We start from the raw sequence: 15,202 nt of genomic DNA, 5'->3' as shown, positions 1-15,202 counted from the left end.
GAGGATGACTCCTTAGTGGGTATGGGGTTTCCCTTGGGGAACGTGAAAGTGTTTTGGCACTAGGTAGAGGTGATAGGTGCACAACACTGTGAATGTGCGGAATGCAACTGCCTGTTCACTTTAAAATGGTTAACTTTGTTACAAATATTTCACCTCAGTAACAAAAATGCTTACAAGAGTTATTACAGCTCTGACTTCACAAACAGTTTGACAGCCCACTTTGGATAAAGTAGGATAAATGAAATCGCCTTCACCCACTGCGATACACAGTTAACTACACAACAAAATCTCCAGTAAAGCCTAATCATTTCACAGAAAATAACTTGTTTAAATAATTTATCATTCTAACGCAGTTTCTAGAACACATACGCTTTCAAAAGGAACATACCATTACATACGTGTTGGAGCCTTCAGAAGAGTGTGGTTGGTGGGCAACTACTCCATGGTTTGTTTCGGCCTTTCCAGAAACCACTGAAGAAAAAGGCCTGGATTTAGAGTCACCATTTTTCATATTATTTTTGGAGGTTTTTCTTTATGAGGAAGAAAAGACAAATATATTATCAACATAATGAAGAACACAGTGAAACTTTTTATCTTTATATCACCAATATAATGGAGATGAAAGGTGTACGAGGAAATGCGCGTATGTACAACATCCCCTTACAGAACTGCTTCATTTATAGAGAACAGTCTTCCAAAAACCAGGGGGCACTCTACAAAGCATTCGACCAGCACTCTTCAAAAACAGTCAAGGTCATGAGAAACAAAGAACGTTAAAGCTGTCTCAGACCCAACCTGAGTAAGGAGACGTGCGGACCGAATGTAACATGACAGCCTGGATTGAATCCTGGAACAGAAAAAGGGCATTAGTGGAAAAACTAGGGCAAGCTGAGTAAGGGTGGAGCTTAGTCAACAGTAAGGCACTGATGATGTGGGTGGGGTTCTTAGCAGCAACACATGTACCACAGTAGTGGTAGGAGGAACTGGGTGGTGGGAATACAGAAAGTCGCTGCGCTATCTCTGCAGCTTTGCTATACATACAAAATTATCCCAAAATATGACTCTGTGAGAAATTGCCTTACATACAGAGTGACAATTTTCTTTTCCTTTTAAAGGTAAAAGAGATCATTTTTCTTTTAAAATTATAATTTTGAAAGGATAATTTTCTTTTTTTCAAGCATGTATACTGATTTTAGAGAGGAAGGGAAAGACAGACAGACAGACAGAAGCATCGATGTGAGAAACATCGATTGGTTGCCTCCCATATGCACCCCGAACATGGATTGAACCTACAACCTAAGTGTGCCCTGACTGGGAATTGAACCCCCAAGCTTTTGGTGTATGGACAATGCTGCAAACCAACTGAGCCGTATCAGCCAGGGCCCAGGATAATTTTTTTCCCTCAAATTTCAAATGTTTGTAATATTACCACAACTGCTTTGCTCAGTCTGAGAGTAAAAATGATTGGTATATTCAATTTTGACTCGCAGAATAAATGTATATAGAAATAATATCCCCAACTGTTTTGGTATGACGTTTCCACAACTGGGCTAAACCTCTGGGAAATTCTAAAGAAGCGTGAAGCCCAGCACTGTGGATGAAAGGCCCAAGTTCTGTTTGGTGGAAAATTAGAGACAAGTAAACAAAAAGATGGTCCTCTATCCCCTGGGGCCTTAGCACGGCCTCCCAACTTTACGTGTCACAAGGCAGAGAGCATGAAGGCCTTGTCTAGCCCTTAGTCTTAGGTTCTGGATAGCCGTTTAGTGAAGGTAAGACCTGCCAAGTCAAAGAAAGGAATTTTTTCTCTTGAGAAGTTGTAAGTAAAGAGAAGAGCTTATGAGGGCCTCAGATATCTGAGCACTATATTTTAGATGTGACTATTACATAGTAAATAATATAATAGGTTTCTTAGATGATCCTTCATTTTAATATGATTTCTAAAACACATGTGAATCATACTCAATATGCCTTGACACCCTCTGATTTTCTAAATGGTTCTCTCCATTTCTGATTTTAGCAATTAAGCAAATCCCAGTCTGTGTTCTAATCATGCAATTTCACTTCATGTGTAAAAGAAACTCACCATAAATTTTGCACATTAAAATTACAAAAGCCACCCTCTTTTATTCCATCTACATAGCCCAGCTATTTGCAAGGGAAGTATCTTACGCCTTTGTGGCCTCCAGAAATAAGGATATTTGGCGCTTTATGTAAGGCTGCCTCAGGATGCTCCTCACAGAGGGTCTTTCTTCAGGCCTTTTGCTCAGCATTGTTCTTATTATGTCTGCCAGCTCTGGGCTATAATCTTTTGGCATTGGTGGCAGCTACAAAGAGAAATAACACCACAACTAAGACTAATGGTCTTGTGAAGCAAAGTAAATGAAGGTAGAGTTTTCTAGTATTTAGTCCTTATCCACATGAGCATAAAATAACCAGTACATTAGTCTACAGGAAGCATACTGATGTCTGGGTACAATAGCACGTTGTCAGATTGTGAAAGTATATCCTTCAAACCAGCAGTCCCAATTTGATGACTCCCTCCTTCAGAAATAAGGGCATGAGAGTTCTGATCAAGATGATAAAGGCGATACTCACCTCCTCCCACAAATCTGGCTGAATTGAAGTTCCAGGACTAGAGAATTAAAGAAGCCACATCAAGACTGATAGGAGGGGCAAAGATGCAGAGCAGCCTGGTCCCCCACCCACGTGTGGCAGTTTAAAATTAGGAGGGATGGCTCAGCAGCAGAGGACCCAACCAAGGAGCAAGGGGTCCCAGCCCCCTTGCACCCAAGTACCCAAGCCCAGGATTCCAGTACAAGGAAGAGAAGTCCCGGTAACTTCTGGCTATAACAACAAGAGGGGATTGAGGCTGAGGGAAATAGTGTCCCAAGCAATTCCTTCTGAGCTCCAGCATCAGGGCAGCAGAATGAAAGGCACCAGGGACAAACAAGGAGGAACTGAATTGTCTGGCACCAGGGCAAGAGCTAGGGGGTGCAGCTTTCCCCCGGACAGAAGTGCTGCCTGAGGCCATTTTCTGAGCCCTCACTCCACGGAGCCACAGAGCCAGCAGGCAGCCCCACTTTAGACTCCATCAACCTGGACCACATTGTTTTCCCCACCCTGGTGATTCCGAGGCCCACCCACCCAATATTTGGGCCCACCCAAGTTGTTTCCAGTGGCTTTTCCATACCAATTGCTTGTCTTGGCTCATACTTCAGATTTTCCTAAAATCTCTTAAAAGCAGCATCTGGTCTCAGCAAGCCTTGTACCTCTCGATAAGTGAGTGCCCCCGGGCCTGGCACTAGGAACAGCCAACCTTGGTTCACAGCTTGACCTCGCCTGGGCACCTCCAGGCCCAGAACAAGTAGCATTCATCTGAACATCATTTTGTAGCTCATGCCACGTGGACCAGGGCAGAACTGAGGTGGCGGCTGACCTTGGCCTGAATCTCCCAGGAGGCCCCAGACCCAGTGCACCAAGTGGACAGCTTCAGACCAAGTTGAAGCACACCACCCAACCACCTCCACAAGTGACACACTCAAGGGTAGACTCAGTGGGCACCAGAGCCCTGCTGCAGTAAGTCCTGCTGTGTAGAGTGGGCCCCTGCATAGCTGACTATCCACTGTGGTCAGAGGTCCTCAGTCACAGCCAGTCCCTGCAGCTGATCACCCTGGGCGTAAATCTCTCCCACTGACTTGCCAACAGCAATCAATGCTCAACTACAACAGAAGGGTGTACACAGCCCACATGGGAGTGCACCTCAAGTGCCCATCTTTGGTGGTCGAGGAGACTACGCCACTGGACCGTACTACAGAACACCTACTATTGGGCTGGCCAAAAATCCACTTGGTTTTTTCTGTAAGGTGGCTCCGGTAGCATTTAGTTGCCTTTAACTGCATTTAAAACAATTTTATTAGATTGTATTGTGAAAGCTGTCATAGTGGCACGCATTTTTAAAAAATGAAAATTGATGGATTTTTGTGTAGTCATTTTAATACTGAAGATGGAAGAAAACATGCTAAAATTTCAGCATATTATGCTTTATTATTTCAAAAAAGGTAAAAGCACAACTGAAACACAAAAAAGGATTTGTACGGTGTATGGAGAAGGTGCTGTGACTGACTGAACATCTCAAAAGTGGTTTGTGAAGTTTCATGCTGGAGATCCTCTCTGGATGATGCTCCAGGATTGAGCAGACTAGTAGGAATTCATAGCAATCAAATTGAAACATTAATTGAGAACAATCGACGTTATACAACGCAGGAGATAACCAACATACTCGAAACATCCAAATCAATAAAGTTACTGGTGAAAATGAAAAAAAAAAGTCTTTTATTTTAGGGAAAAAACTAAAAACTAAACGGACCTTTTGGCCAACCCAATACATTAGGCCACTCTACCAAGCCTGGGCAGCTCCACCTAACACATAGAAACAGACACAGGGAGGCTGCCAAAATGTAGAGATAAAGAAACATGGTCCCAAACGGAAGAGCAGAACCAATCGCCAGAAATAGAACTAAACAAAATGGAGACAAGCAATCTCCTAGAAGCAGAATTCAAAACACTGGTTGTAACAATGCTCAATGAACTTAGTGAGAACTTCAGCAACATAAAGGACCAGTCAGAAAAGGATATACTAACTAAAATAAAGACTAATTTATAGGGAATCAACAGTAGAGTAAGTGAAGCTGAGAATCAAATCAGCAATTTGGACTATAAGGAAACAAAAAGTACTCAATCAGAACAGCAAAAAGAAAAAAATATTTTTAAATGAGGACAGTATAAGGAGCATCTGGGACAACTGCAAGCATACCAACATTCCCATCATGAGGTGCTGAAAGGAGAAGAGAGAGAAATTTAAAACCTATTTGAAAAAATGACAGAAAACTTCCCTAACCTGGTAAAGGAAATGATCATACAAGTCCAAGAAGCACAGAAAGTCCCAAACAAGATGAACTCAAAGAGGTCCACACCAAGACACATCATAATTTAAATGCCAAAGGGTAAAGATAAAGAGAGAATCTTAAAAGCAGCAAGAGAAAAGCAGTTAGTTATCCACAAGGGAGCTCCCATTAGACACATCAGTTTGAAGTGTCTGTTGAGCTGATTTCTCAACAGACACTTTGCAGGCCAAGATTCCAAGAAATATTCCAAGTGATGAAAAGCAAAGACCTACAACCAAGATTACTCTACCCTGCAAAGCCATAATTTACCATAGAAGGACAGCCCTGGCTGGTGTGGCTCAGTGGACTGAGTGCCCGTGGACCGAAAGGTCACTGGTTCAATTCCCAGTCAGGGCAAATGCCTGGGGTGTGGGCCAGGTCCCACATTGGGGGCATGCAAGAGGCAACTGATTGATGTATCTCTTGCACCTCCGTGTTTCTCTCCCTCTTGTTCTCTCTCCCTTCTCCTCTCTCTAAAAAAAAACAAAATCTTTTAAAAATTAAAAATAAAAAAAAAAAATAGAAGTACCTATAAAGAACTTCCCAGACAGTAAAAGAGTTCATCACCAGCAAACTAGTATTACATGAGATGTTAAAGGGTCTCTTTAAGAAGAAGAAATATAAAAAGTATGAACAATAAAATGGCAATAAATACATATCAACAGTTAAATCTAAAAAACAAAGTAAACCAACAAGCAGAACAGAAACAGACTCATACATACAGAGAATATTTTGACAGTTGCCAGATGGGAGGGAGATTGGCAGAATGGGTGAAAAGATGAAGGGATTTAAGAAGTACAAATTGGTAGTTACAGAATAGTCATGGGGATGTAAAGTACAGCACAGGAAATATAGTCAATACTATTCTAATAACTATGTACAATGTCAGATGGGTATGAGATTTATTAGGATGATAACTTAGTAAGTTATGTAATGTCTAATAACAGGGGTGTACCCCTCAAAGTAATATATAATGTATGTCAACTGTAATTGGAAACAAATTTTTTTAAATGATTTTTAAAAAGAAAATAAGGGTATAAGTTCCTAAAGAGTTATGTAACAGGATATTCATTGCAATACTGTTCTTACAGTAGTGAAAAACTAGAAACAACTTAAATGTCCACCCACAGGGGACTCGTAGGAAACTGTGGTATAGCTTCCTAATAAAACACTAGGCAGCCTCTTCAAACAATAAAGGCTGTGTGGCAACCTGGAAAGATGTCCCTCATACATTAAGTCAAAAAAGTGAGTTGTCTAACAATGGGTACAGTCTGATTCCATTTCAGTTACTTCACCTAGAGCTATACATGCATAAGACAGGAAAAATCCGGGAATACCATGCCCCAAATTGTTAGCTATGGTTATCTCCTAGGGATTAAAATGAATAGGAGAGGGGAATTTCACTCATTTCTTGTTTGATTCTTTAAACAGAATCACGGCCAAATTTTACTTTTTATATTTTCCAGTATTTCTCAAACTAAAAAATTAAACGAGTCTTTGTGTAATAATAGAATCTGTAGATGATTCATAGCCTCCGACTTGGTGTGTGGACGCCTTACACTGCAGAAGGCAACTAACATCGTGGAACTAATGCAAAAACTCGGTCACGCTGGCATCTATATTACACACAGGGCTTTTTGCGGTTCTTAACTGGTTACTAGTGACTGTGATGATTATCAAAGGAACAAGTTCCAACAGAGTGAACTCATCTTTTTAAAGATTTTTATTTATTTATTTTTAGAGAGAGGGGAAGGGAGGAAGAAAGGGAAAGACACATCAATGTGAAAGAGAAACATCAGTTGGTTGCCCCTTGCCCTGACCAGGGACCAAACAGACAACCAAAGCCATGTGTCCTGACCAGGAATCAAACCAGTGACCTTTCACTTTGCTGAACAGTGCCCAGTCAACTGAGCCACACCAGACAGAGCCAGAGTGAACACATTTTAAGTGGGGCTCATTGAAACATAGCTGCTTAGGAAAAGCTACCAATAATCTCTCAGGGCACCTGCAAGTCCTATGGCTACAGGCAGTGGTTTTCAAAAAGCCAATCCTTTGGAGCCATTAAGCCACTTTTATAAATTAATATTAAGAAATTATCAATCCTTTCTCCTCTAGTTCTACCTTACCCACAGAAGGGACCCAGCATTTTTTTGTCTTTTTAAAAAATATTTTATTGATTATGCTATTACAGTTGTCCCATTTTCCCCCCTTCATTCCCTTCCACCCTGCACACCCCCTCCCACCCACATTCCCCTCCTTTAGTTCATGTCCATGGGTGGTATATATAAGTTCTTTGGCTTCTACATTTCCTATACTATTCTTAACCTCCCCTTGTCTATTTTCTACCTACCATCTATGCTACTTATTCTCTGTACCTTTTCCCCCTCTCTCCTCCTCCCACTTCCCTGTTGATAACTCTCCATGCAATCTCCATTTCTGTGGTTCTGTGTCCTGTTCTAGTTGTTTGCTTAGTCTGTTTTTATTTTTGTATTAGGTGTGGTTGTTAATAATTGTGAGTTTGCTGTCATTTTACTATACATGTTTTTTATCTTTTTTTTCTTAGATAAGTCCCTTTAACATTTCATATAATAAGGGTGTGGTGATGATGAACTCCTTTAACTTGACCTTATCTGGGAAGCACTTTATCTGCCCTTCCATTCTAAATGAAAGCTTTGCTGGATAAAGTAATCTTGGATGTAGGTCCTTGCATTCATGACTTGGAATACTTCTTTGCAGCCCCTTCTTGCCTGTAAAGTCATTTTTGAGAAATCCGCTGACAGTCTGATGGGAACTCCTTTGTAGGTGACTGTCTCCTTATCTCTTGCTCCTTCTATGATTCTCTCCTTCATTTTAATCTTGGCTAATGTAATGATGATGTGCCTTGGTGTGTTCCTCCTTGTAGACCCAGCATTTTTAATTGTCCACCCAACACCAACGATTACTCTTTTACCAGCAGCTACTTACAAAGCTGCATTGAATTAACCTTGGTCCAAATATTAAAAACAATTAGTTTCAGAATATTCTTTACCTTTCCTTCAATAATCCGGTAAACTAGAGAATTCATGTCTTTTGCATTGAAAGCGTGCTTCAGGGTGGCCATTTCATAAACACAGCATCCCAGAGCCCAAACATCAGACTAGAAAAGAAAAATAGTAAATGGTTATATATCAGGACACCTTATTTACATTTTTCCTCTTAAAAAAGAAAAGACATTTTCCTTAAGCCAATTCACAGAGAATTCTTTGACATAACTATTCTGAGGAGCTTTGAAATTATGAATCCTGTTGTCAACAGCAGGTGAGCTGGGCACACAGCCCAATCCTACCTTATAGTTGTAGGGTTTGTTCGAGAACAGTTCAGGGCTCATGTAGTAGGGTGTGCCGATGAGGGTGCTGGCCATGTCACAGTGGCTCTCTAACACTCGGGCAATTCCTAGGTCACCCACTTTGATGATGTTTGTTCTTGTTAGGAAGACATTTTGAGTTTTTAGATCTCGGTGAAGGATGTGTTTTTCATGTAAATACTGAAAAAAGAAAGAAAATTTCGTTAAGTATAAATATGCTTACTTACTCATTTATTCCTGACTTCTTATATACCATCAATAATTGCATGAGTTAAACAGGCTCAGTTACCTACATATCAAACACTACAGTTTTACAGTCTGTAAATAAAAAGTCTAATTTACAACTTTCCAAAGTAAAAAAACTGCCCCTCCTTGACCAGTGTGGCTCAGGTGCTTGGGCATCGTTCTGCAAAGTGAAAGGCTGCTGGTTGGATTTCCAGTCAGGGCACATGTCTAAGAGGTGGTCTGTCCCTCCAGCTGGGACACTGACTGATATTTCTCTCTCACATTGATGTTTCTCTCCCTCTCTTTCTCCCTACCTTCCTCTCTCTCAAATAAATAACTTAAAAAAAAAATTGCCCTGGCTGGGTAGTTCAGTTGGTTAGACCGTCTTACCAGGTATGTCAAGGTTGCAGGTTTAATCCCTGGTCTGGGCACATACAGGAATGAACCAATGAATGCATAAATAAATGGAACAACAAATCAGTGTTTCTCTATCTCTCTCCCCCTGCCTTTCTCTCTAAAATCAATCAGTAAATATAAAATTTTCAAACATTAAAAAAAATACAAGCAAATGGCAGCAATGGCAACCATGACGGCAGTGATGGGAGTAGAGTGGGCAGTGCTGGGCAGAGTGGGCTGGGCAAGTCCACAATGGTGAATACACTGTTCAAGTCCAAGATGTGGAAGTCCACCCCGCCGGGCCCGGGGCAGGCGCCCATTCCCCAGATGCTGCCGTATCTGTACTCAGTGACCCATGCTCCCACCTGCAAGTCCTGAAGGACATCACCACAATGTCCACTAAGAGAACTGCCTTATCTGAAAACCCAGAGAAAGCCACACGCTGCCCTGTGGCCTGACTGGGTGCACCTGACCCCAACCCCCACCAGCTCCCCTGCCACCCCCGAGCTCTCTAAAGTTCACTTATAGGCCCATGACAATTCCACAGAATACTAAGCATAGACAGACCCTAAGCACCTGGGGTTCCCCAAGTGCTCAGCAGCTCCCCAACAAACACTTGTGACTACAGCAGGTGTTAAAGGTGGACACTGATTTTAAAAAAGATTTAAAAAAATTAAGTTCCATGCACTAATTTGCCCAGCTTCCTTCACAATTGTTCACTGACCATTATACCACTTACTGTTATATGGATCCAGTTTAAAAACATGCTTACAAATTGCCCCTGAAGGTAGGAGAAAACAACTTACACAAGGTCAGGTGCACATTCCTCTCAGATTCATAAAATCTTCAGCTTATTAATATTTTCAAATATATCAAGTTCACTTTTACTTAGAGAGAGTATCCTAGAATTTAAACTACAAGGTCAATTAATTCTGGACAAATCTGCCCAGTTCTAGAGTATTTCATAAACAGTCTCACTCTTGAATATCTGTATATTTAACCCCAAACATGTTTTGCATTTCCACTCACTATGCCACAGGTTTAAAGCCTAAACCCCTACAGTTGAGGCATACTAATTAGCCCAACCACCTTTCAGTTTGAAACAGCTGACTGGCTAATAACAAACATGGTCATTCTTTGTTCTCTGTAGACTCAGGGCCCTTCAAATGAACTTTGGTTTAAATACTAAAAAGAAGATAGCCCTGGCTGGTGTGACTCAATGGATCGAGTGCCAGCCTGTGAACCAAAGGGTCATCAGTTCGATTCCAGTCAGGGCACATGCCCAGGTTTTGGGCCAGGTCCCCATAGGGGTCACACAAGAGACAACCACACATTGATGTTTCCCTCTCTTTCTCCCTCTCTTCCCTTCTGTCTAAAGATAAATAAATGAAATCTAAAAAATCAAACAAAAAAAAAAACGAAAAAAGAATAGAGAACTGGCTTTCCCTCTAATTAGACATGAAATCCATGTCTACTTCATATCCCTTATTCAGAAACATTCCAATGATACAACATGGGTGACTGGGTCTACTTCACAAATGACTTTAAAAAAACACATTTTTTTCATATACACATTTGGGGCAGAATTTCCATAAAACCCACCTGCCATCCCCGCCCCCTCAGAACCAGGAGGATGCTAAGAGTGGGGACAGTACCTGCAGAGCCATGGCAATCTGAACGAACCACTCCACCACCTGACTTTCAGGCAGAAGCTGCCCTTTCTGCTCCTTGAGCTTTCGGTACAGGTCGCCTCCTTCGCAGAAGCCCATGACAATGTACAGCAGACCGTCCCCTCCCTCCCATGACTCCTTGTAGGTGACAATATTGGGGTGTTTCAGCTGAGACAAGAGCTGGGCTTCCTGTTCAGCAGCTTGCCGCTCTCGGCTGGAGGCATTTCGGAGGTTCAGTTTTTTGATGACATACTACAAAGAAAACACATATTTTTACAATGCACAAATAGACATACAGTTCTATAGGTTCGGAAGGATTTAGGGTTCTCCTGACTGTCCTCAAAACTAATCTTCTGGAACCTGTCCGATAACCTAGTCATTTTGTTATTCACAAAGCACAAAATTGTAAAAAAATCATTTGTTATCACTAACAGTGCTTTTTACAGGTTAGACTTAGAGCGAAGGGTGTGGGGGGGCTGTCACCAAAAATTCCTACAGACAGAATAGATCCATGAGTTGCATTAAGTACTCAAAGGGATCCATAGCCCAATAAGGTTAAAACTCACTGATCCTCAACATACAAAATTATTCCTACTTTTATCAATATCCTCTCATACCTAATACAATGCCCTCAACCAATCAAAAGACCATACAACTCATTACTTAACAAACACATATATAAACATGCATTGTAAAGTGTAAACTACTGCTGAAATGTGAGGGGCTATTATTACAGCTAGAACCCCATAATCAACTCTAAAAAACCAGCACAGGAAATAAGGCAGAATAGGTGAGAAAGCCTTAAATTTAAGGAGACATCTCTAAGCTTGTCTGCAGCAGACCCTCTACTGGTGTCATAATTAATGGCACCTCCTTTTAGTTGCAAACTTGTCCCAGTTTGTACAGTACATTAGTCTCCCTATTTATAAACTACATTAAAGAACTAGCTCATTATCCTGAGGTTGGGATAAAGTGCTTTAAGCAAAGGAGTGACATTAAATAAAAAGTTTTAGAACAATCCCTAAGACTTCACTGAAAGGGATGGATTGGAGAAGAGCGAGTCTAGTGCCAGGGAGGACCAATGGGAAGCCTGGACAATAGTTTCTCTAGGGATAATGATGTCCTGGTTTGGGGTAGTACCGGTGGAGGGGGAGAAGAGCCTGCTAGCTGAGTAGACAGGTGAATGGGAGTGGGGGTAAGAGGAGAGTCAGGAATGACCCCCAGGTGTCCAACATGGGCAACTGGTTAGTGGTGCTACTACCTGAAATAAGGATCTTGAGAGGTTTGGCGGGGAAGGTGAGGAGTTGAGTTTTAAGTGAAGTCCATAGCCTTGAGGCCACAAGTGAGGGGCCTGTTGTTAAAGTAGTAGTATTTGCCAGGCGCTGTGTTAGGTCCTGGGAATGCATGATCTCAAGAGATCGCTGAGTGAGGGAGAAAGCGTAGATCAAGCACAGCAATAAAACTACAAAGAAAAACTACAGGGTATTCATCCAGGGTGCATATTACAGGAAGGTAGGGCCTGGTCTTGGTGGTGTGGGACACTGGCCCAAAGGAAGTGTCATACGAGGTGAACCCACTTCAGCCACCACAGGGCCTAACATTTGGATGGCACCCTCGGTGAACCCCTACGTGCCCCACGCCCCCAGATGGACCCCTAAACTCAGCCGACCTGCCTGCCGTCCCGCCGGTGCCTCACGAGCGTCACCTCCCCGTAGCTGCCCCTGCCCACGACCTGCAGGTAGCTGTAGGTGTCCAGGGGCATGTTCCCGGCGCGGGGCAACAGTCGGGGTGCGGCAACGAAGGCGGCGGAAGGCAGGGCAGCAGGCCACAGTGAGGGGCCCAGTTCATGCCCGATAAGCAGCCGTGTCCCGGGCTGCAAAGACGGCCTGGCCCGCGCTGGAGCGCGAACACTCGGCCCAAGGCGGCGCCGCTGCCATAGCGATCCCAGCCGGCGCAGCTCCGCGCATGCTCTGGAGGTCCCGGAGGCTCCACTGAGTGGTTCCGCTGCCTCCAGAGGACCTGCCATAGAGAGAGGCACGGGGCGGCCAGAGCGGCCCCACTGGCCCCTGCGTGCACTCTCAGGCTCAGCTCCACCGCCGCGAACCTCCGGGTTCCTGGCAAAATAAGTAAGGGCACGGAGGCTTCCGCTTATTGAGTACTTGTTTTAAACGCTTTATGAGTATTCGCCATTCGCTTTACAAATATGTATTGGCTGTCTACCATGTACCAGGTCGACAAACTCATTGCTCTCCTGGAGCTCACATTCTAGTGAGGGTGGGAGGTAGCGACAGACTCTAGACTCTGTATTACAAGTAACATTTGGTTTGTTTACCCCTTTGTCACACGTCTATCTGCGCATCCAGCAACCCATCTTATTTTTCACTCATTTCGAAGTAAATCAAATGTATCCAATTCACTTTGCACTTCAGTTTTTGTATTGCAAAATGTGAAGAACTGCGTAATGACTCCATCTATTCCCCTGCACTAAGGGACTTGACCAAATTCTGGCACGGCTTCTAACAGCCTAAGGCAGTGTCCCTGGGAGGACCCCGGCCCTCCCTTAAAGGCCTGCCTATGAAACCTCAAAGCTGCCACAAGAATTTACTGTTTGCTCCAGCCAACGCCTCCTTCTGAAGCATTTACCATCACCCCTCCCCACCCCTCCAAATCTTGCGATTGTTAAAGCCTTCCTATGTCCTTTTGATGGGGATATATTATGTTGTAGGATCCAGGAGTGTATTTCTCAAGGACCTGACTTCATCTCTTTGAAATATAAGATTTCTTCTGCCTACATCTGACAACCAATTTTTTCCAGTTGGGGGCAATATCACCCTGTTGAAAATATATAATATTGAGCATACTATTACCCAGGAAAGTTAATTCATGCTCTGTTCCAGTTAATCCTCAGCCTCCTCCTGGAGGCAAGTACATTAGTTCATTAAATGCTTACATCAACCCTGTGTGGCTGTTGCTCATATCATCCTCACTTTACAGTTAAAGAAAACAAGTCCCTGGGAAGTTAAGCTCAAAACAATATTTTAGAAGCTCTAGGGCTTGCTTGCTCCTAAGTCCCCCAGCCCTCATAGTCACTTGGCCTCATCTGCCCCCAAGAAAGCTTCCCAGAGAATGACTCAGATTGTCTAGAAGTTTATTTTAGTCCTCATCCAATCCTCTTCCCCCCAGCAGTCATTGCCCCTCTGGGGAATCCTCTTGTTTCTTGGTTTCTAGAATTTTCCTGGCTCTCATGCTCCCTTTATACACTTCTACTCTCTCTCTCTCTTTCTCTCTCATTAAATTGTATTTATATTATTTTTTAGAGAGAGGGGAAGGGAGGGAGGAAGAGGGAGAGAAACATCTATCAGCTGCCTCTCATACGCCCCCAAGTGGGGGCTGACCAGCAACCCCAACCCAAGCATGTGCTCTTGACTGGGAATCAAACAGGTGACTTTTAGGTTCTCAGTTCGGCACTCAACCCACTGAGCCACACCAGCCAGGGCCTCGTCTATTCTCTTTTGACTTCTCATATTGGCCTCAGATTTTGAAGTTTCTCAAGATCTGTGCTCTGCCCTCTGCTTTTTACCTCCCCCAACTCACTCTTCATCAAGTCTATCATTCACCTGGTTGGTGTGGCTCAGTGGATTGAGTGCAGGCCTGCAAATCAAAGGGTTGCAGGTCTGATTCCCAGTCAGGGCACATGCCTGGACTGCCAGTGAGGTCCCCAGTAGGGGGCATGTGGGAGGCAACCACACATTGATGCTTCTCTCCTCTTTCTCCTTCCCTTCCCCTCTCTCTAAAAAATAAATAAATAAATAAATAAATAAATAAATAAATAAATAAATAAATAAAATGTTTTTAAAAAATCTATCATTCATTCTGTAGACATTTAGTATGGACCCACATGTTTGTAAGGCTGGCGCCCTGCCCTGGAAGCACAAAGTGAGCAAGATAAAGTCCTGCCCCTGTGGGGTGTACAGTCAAAGAGGGAGATGGCCATTAACCAGTGAGGCATGCTAACAAGTTATTCTTGCTAAATGAGGTCAATGCTGTGCAGAAAGGTCACTGGGCCCAGCCTAGGCATGGGGAGGAGGTTGCCCCCCAAACAAGCATTGCTTGGGCTTAAGTTTGAAGGAAAACTTTTTCGGTCAGAGTGAGCACCCTGTGCTAAGGCCCAGTGGACTTCTTTTGTGTTTCCACCTCCACACCTCAGTGTGAACTCCCTGAACACTGAGTCAGCCTACCTGCTTCAATGCCCCAAATCCAGGGGTTGGCACCTAGTCGATATGAGTGGATAAACTGAGGGTTCATAAATGAATGGGTAGAAAAGCACCTGCCTACATGGATCAGGAAGAAGTTTCTATGGTTGAAGCTGAGAGGACTAGAGGGGTGATGGCTGGGTTGACATGGAGGGGTCAGCAGGGCCAGACTACTCAAGACCTGGAAGTGCGTTAGACAAGGAAAGGCCTAGAGCAGTTTGGCTTTTTAAATGATGATTCTGATCGCTGCTATAGAATAGTCTGTCGGAGCAGAATGGAAGTAGGAGGGACAGATCTCTAGGTGATAGACAAGGGTGGCTTAGACTCAGTGGTAACTGGAGATTTGAAGAGAAGTAAGTGGACTAGAAAAAT

At 43.2% G+C, this 15,202-nt stretch overlaps 1 protein-coding gene across 4 annotated transcripts in view; it reads right to left on the bottom strand.

Annotated features, from left to right (window-relative positions):
* NEK4 (NIMA related kinase 4) overlaps nt 1-15,202 on the bottom strand; it is a 50,778-nt gene that overhangs the window by 31,392 nt on the left and 4,184 nt on the right. For 2 of the 4 annotated variants that reach the window (XM_053669366.1, XM_037134683.2), the window contains exons 1-6: nt 12,247-12,554; nt 10,563-10,829; nt 8,269-8,466; nt 7,972-8,079; nt 2,170-2,324; nt 389-530 (exon numbers count right to left, since the gene is read on the bottom strand). In XM_053669366.1, coding sequence (XP_053525341.1) covers nt 389-530; nt 2,170-2,324; nt 7,972-8,079; nt 8,269-8,466; nt 10,563-10,829; nt 12,247-12,339 — 963 coding nt within the window. In that variant the 5' untranslated portion in view covers nt 12,340-12,554. Of the gene's footprint in view, nt 1-388; nt 531-2,169; nt 2,325-7,971; nt 8,080-8,268; nt 8,467-10,562; nt 10,830-12,246; nt 12,555-15,202 lie in introns of those variants that run through there. The other 2 variants (XM_037134684.2, XM_053669367.1) reach the window with 2 other exon arrangements.

Source organism: Artibeus jamaicensis, unplaced genomic scaffold, assembly GCF_021234435.1.
Source record: "Artibeus jamaicensis isolate MK-2021 breed Jamaican fruit bat unplaced genomic scaffold, CSHL_Jam_final contig_519, whole genome shotgun sequence".
NCBI classification, from domain to species: Eukaryota; Metazoa; Chordata; class Mammalia; order Chiroptera; family Phyllostomidae; genus Artibeus; species Artibeus jamaicensis.
Note: the sequence above shows the minus strand (reverse complement) of the source record. Positions and strands in the feature narration are given on the sequence as shown.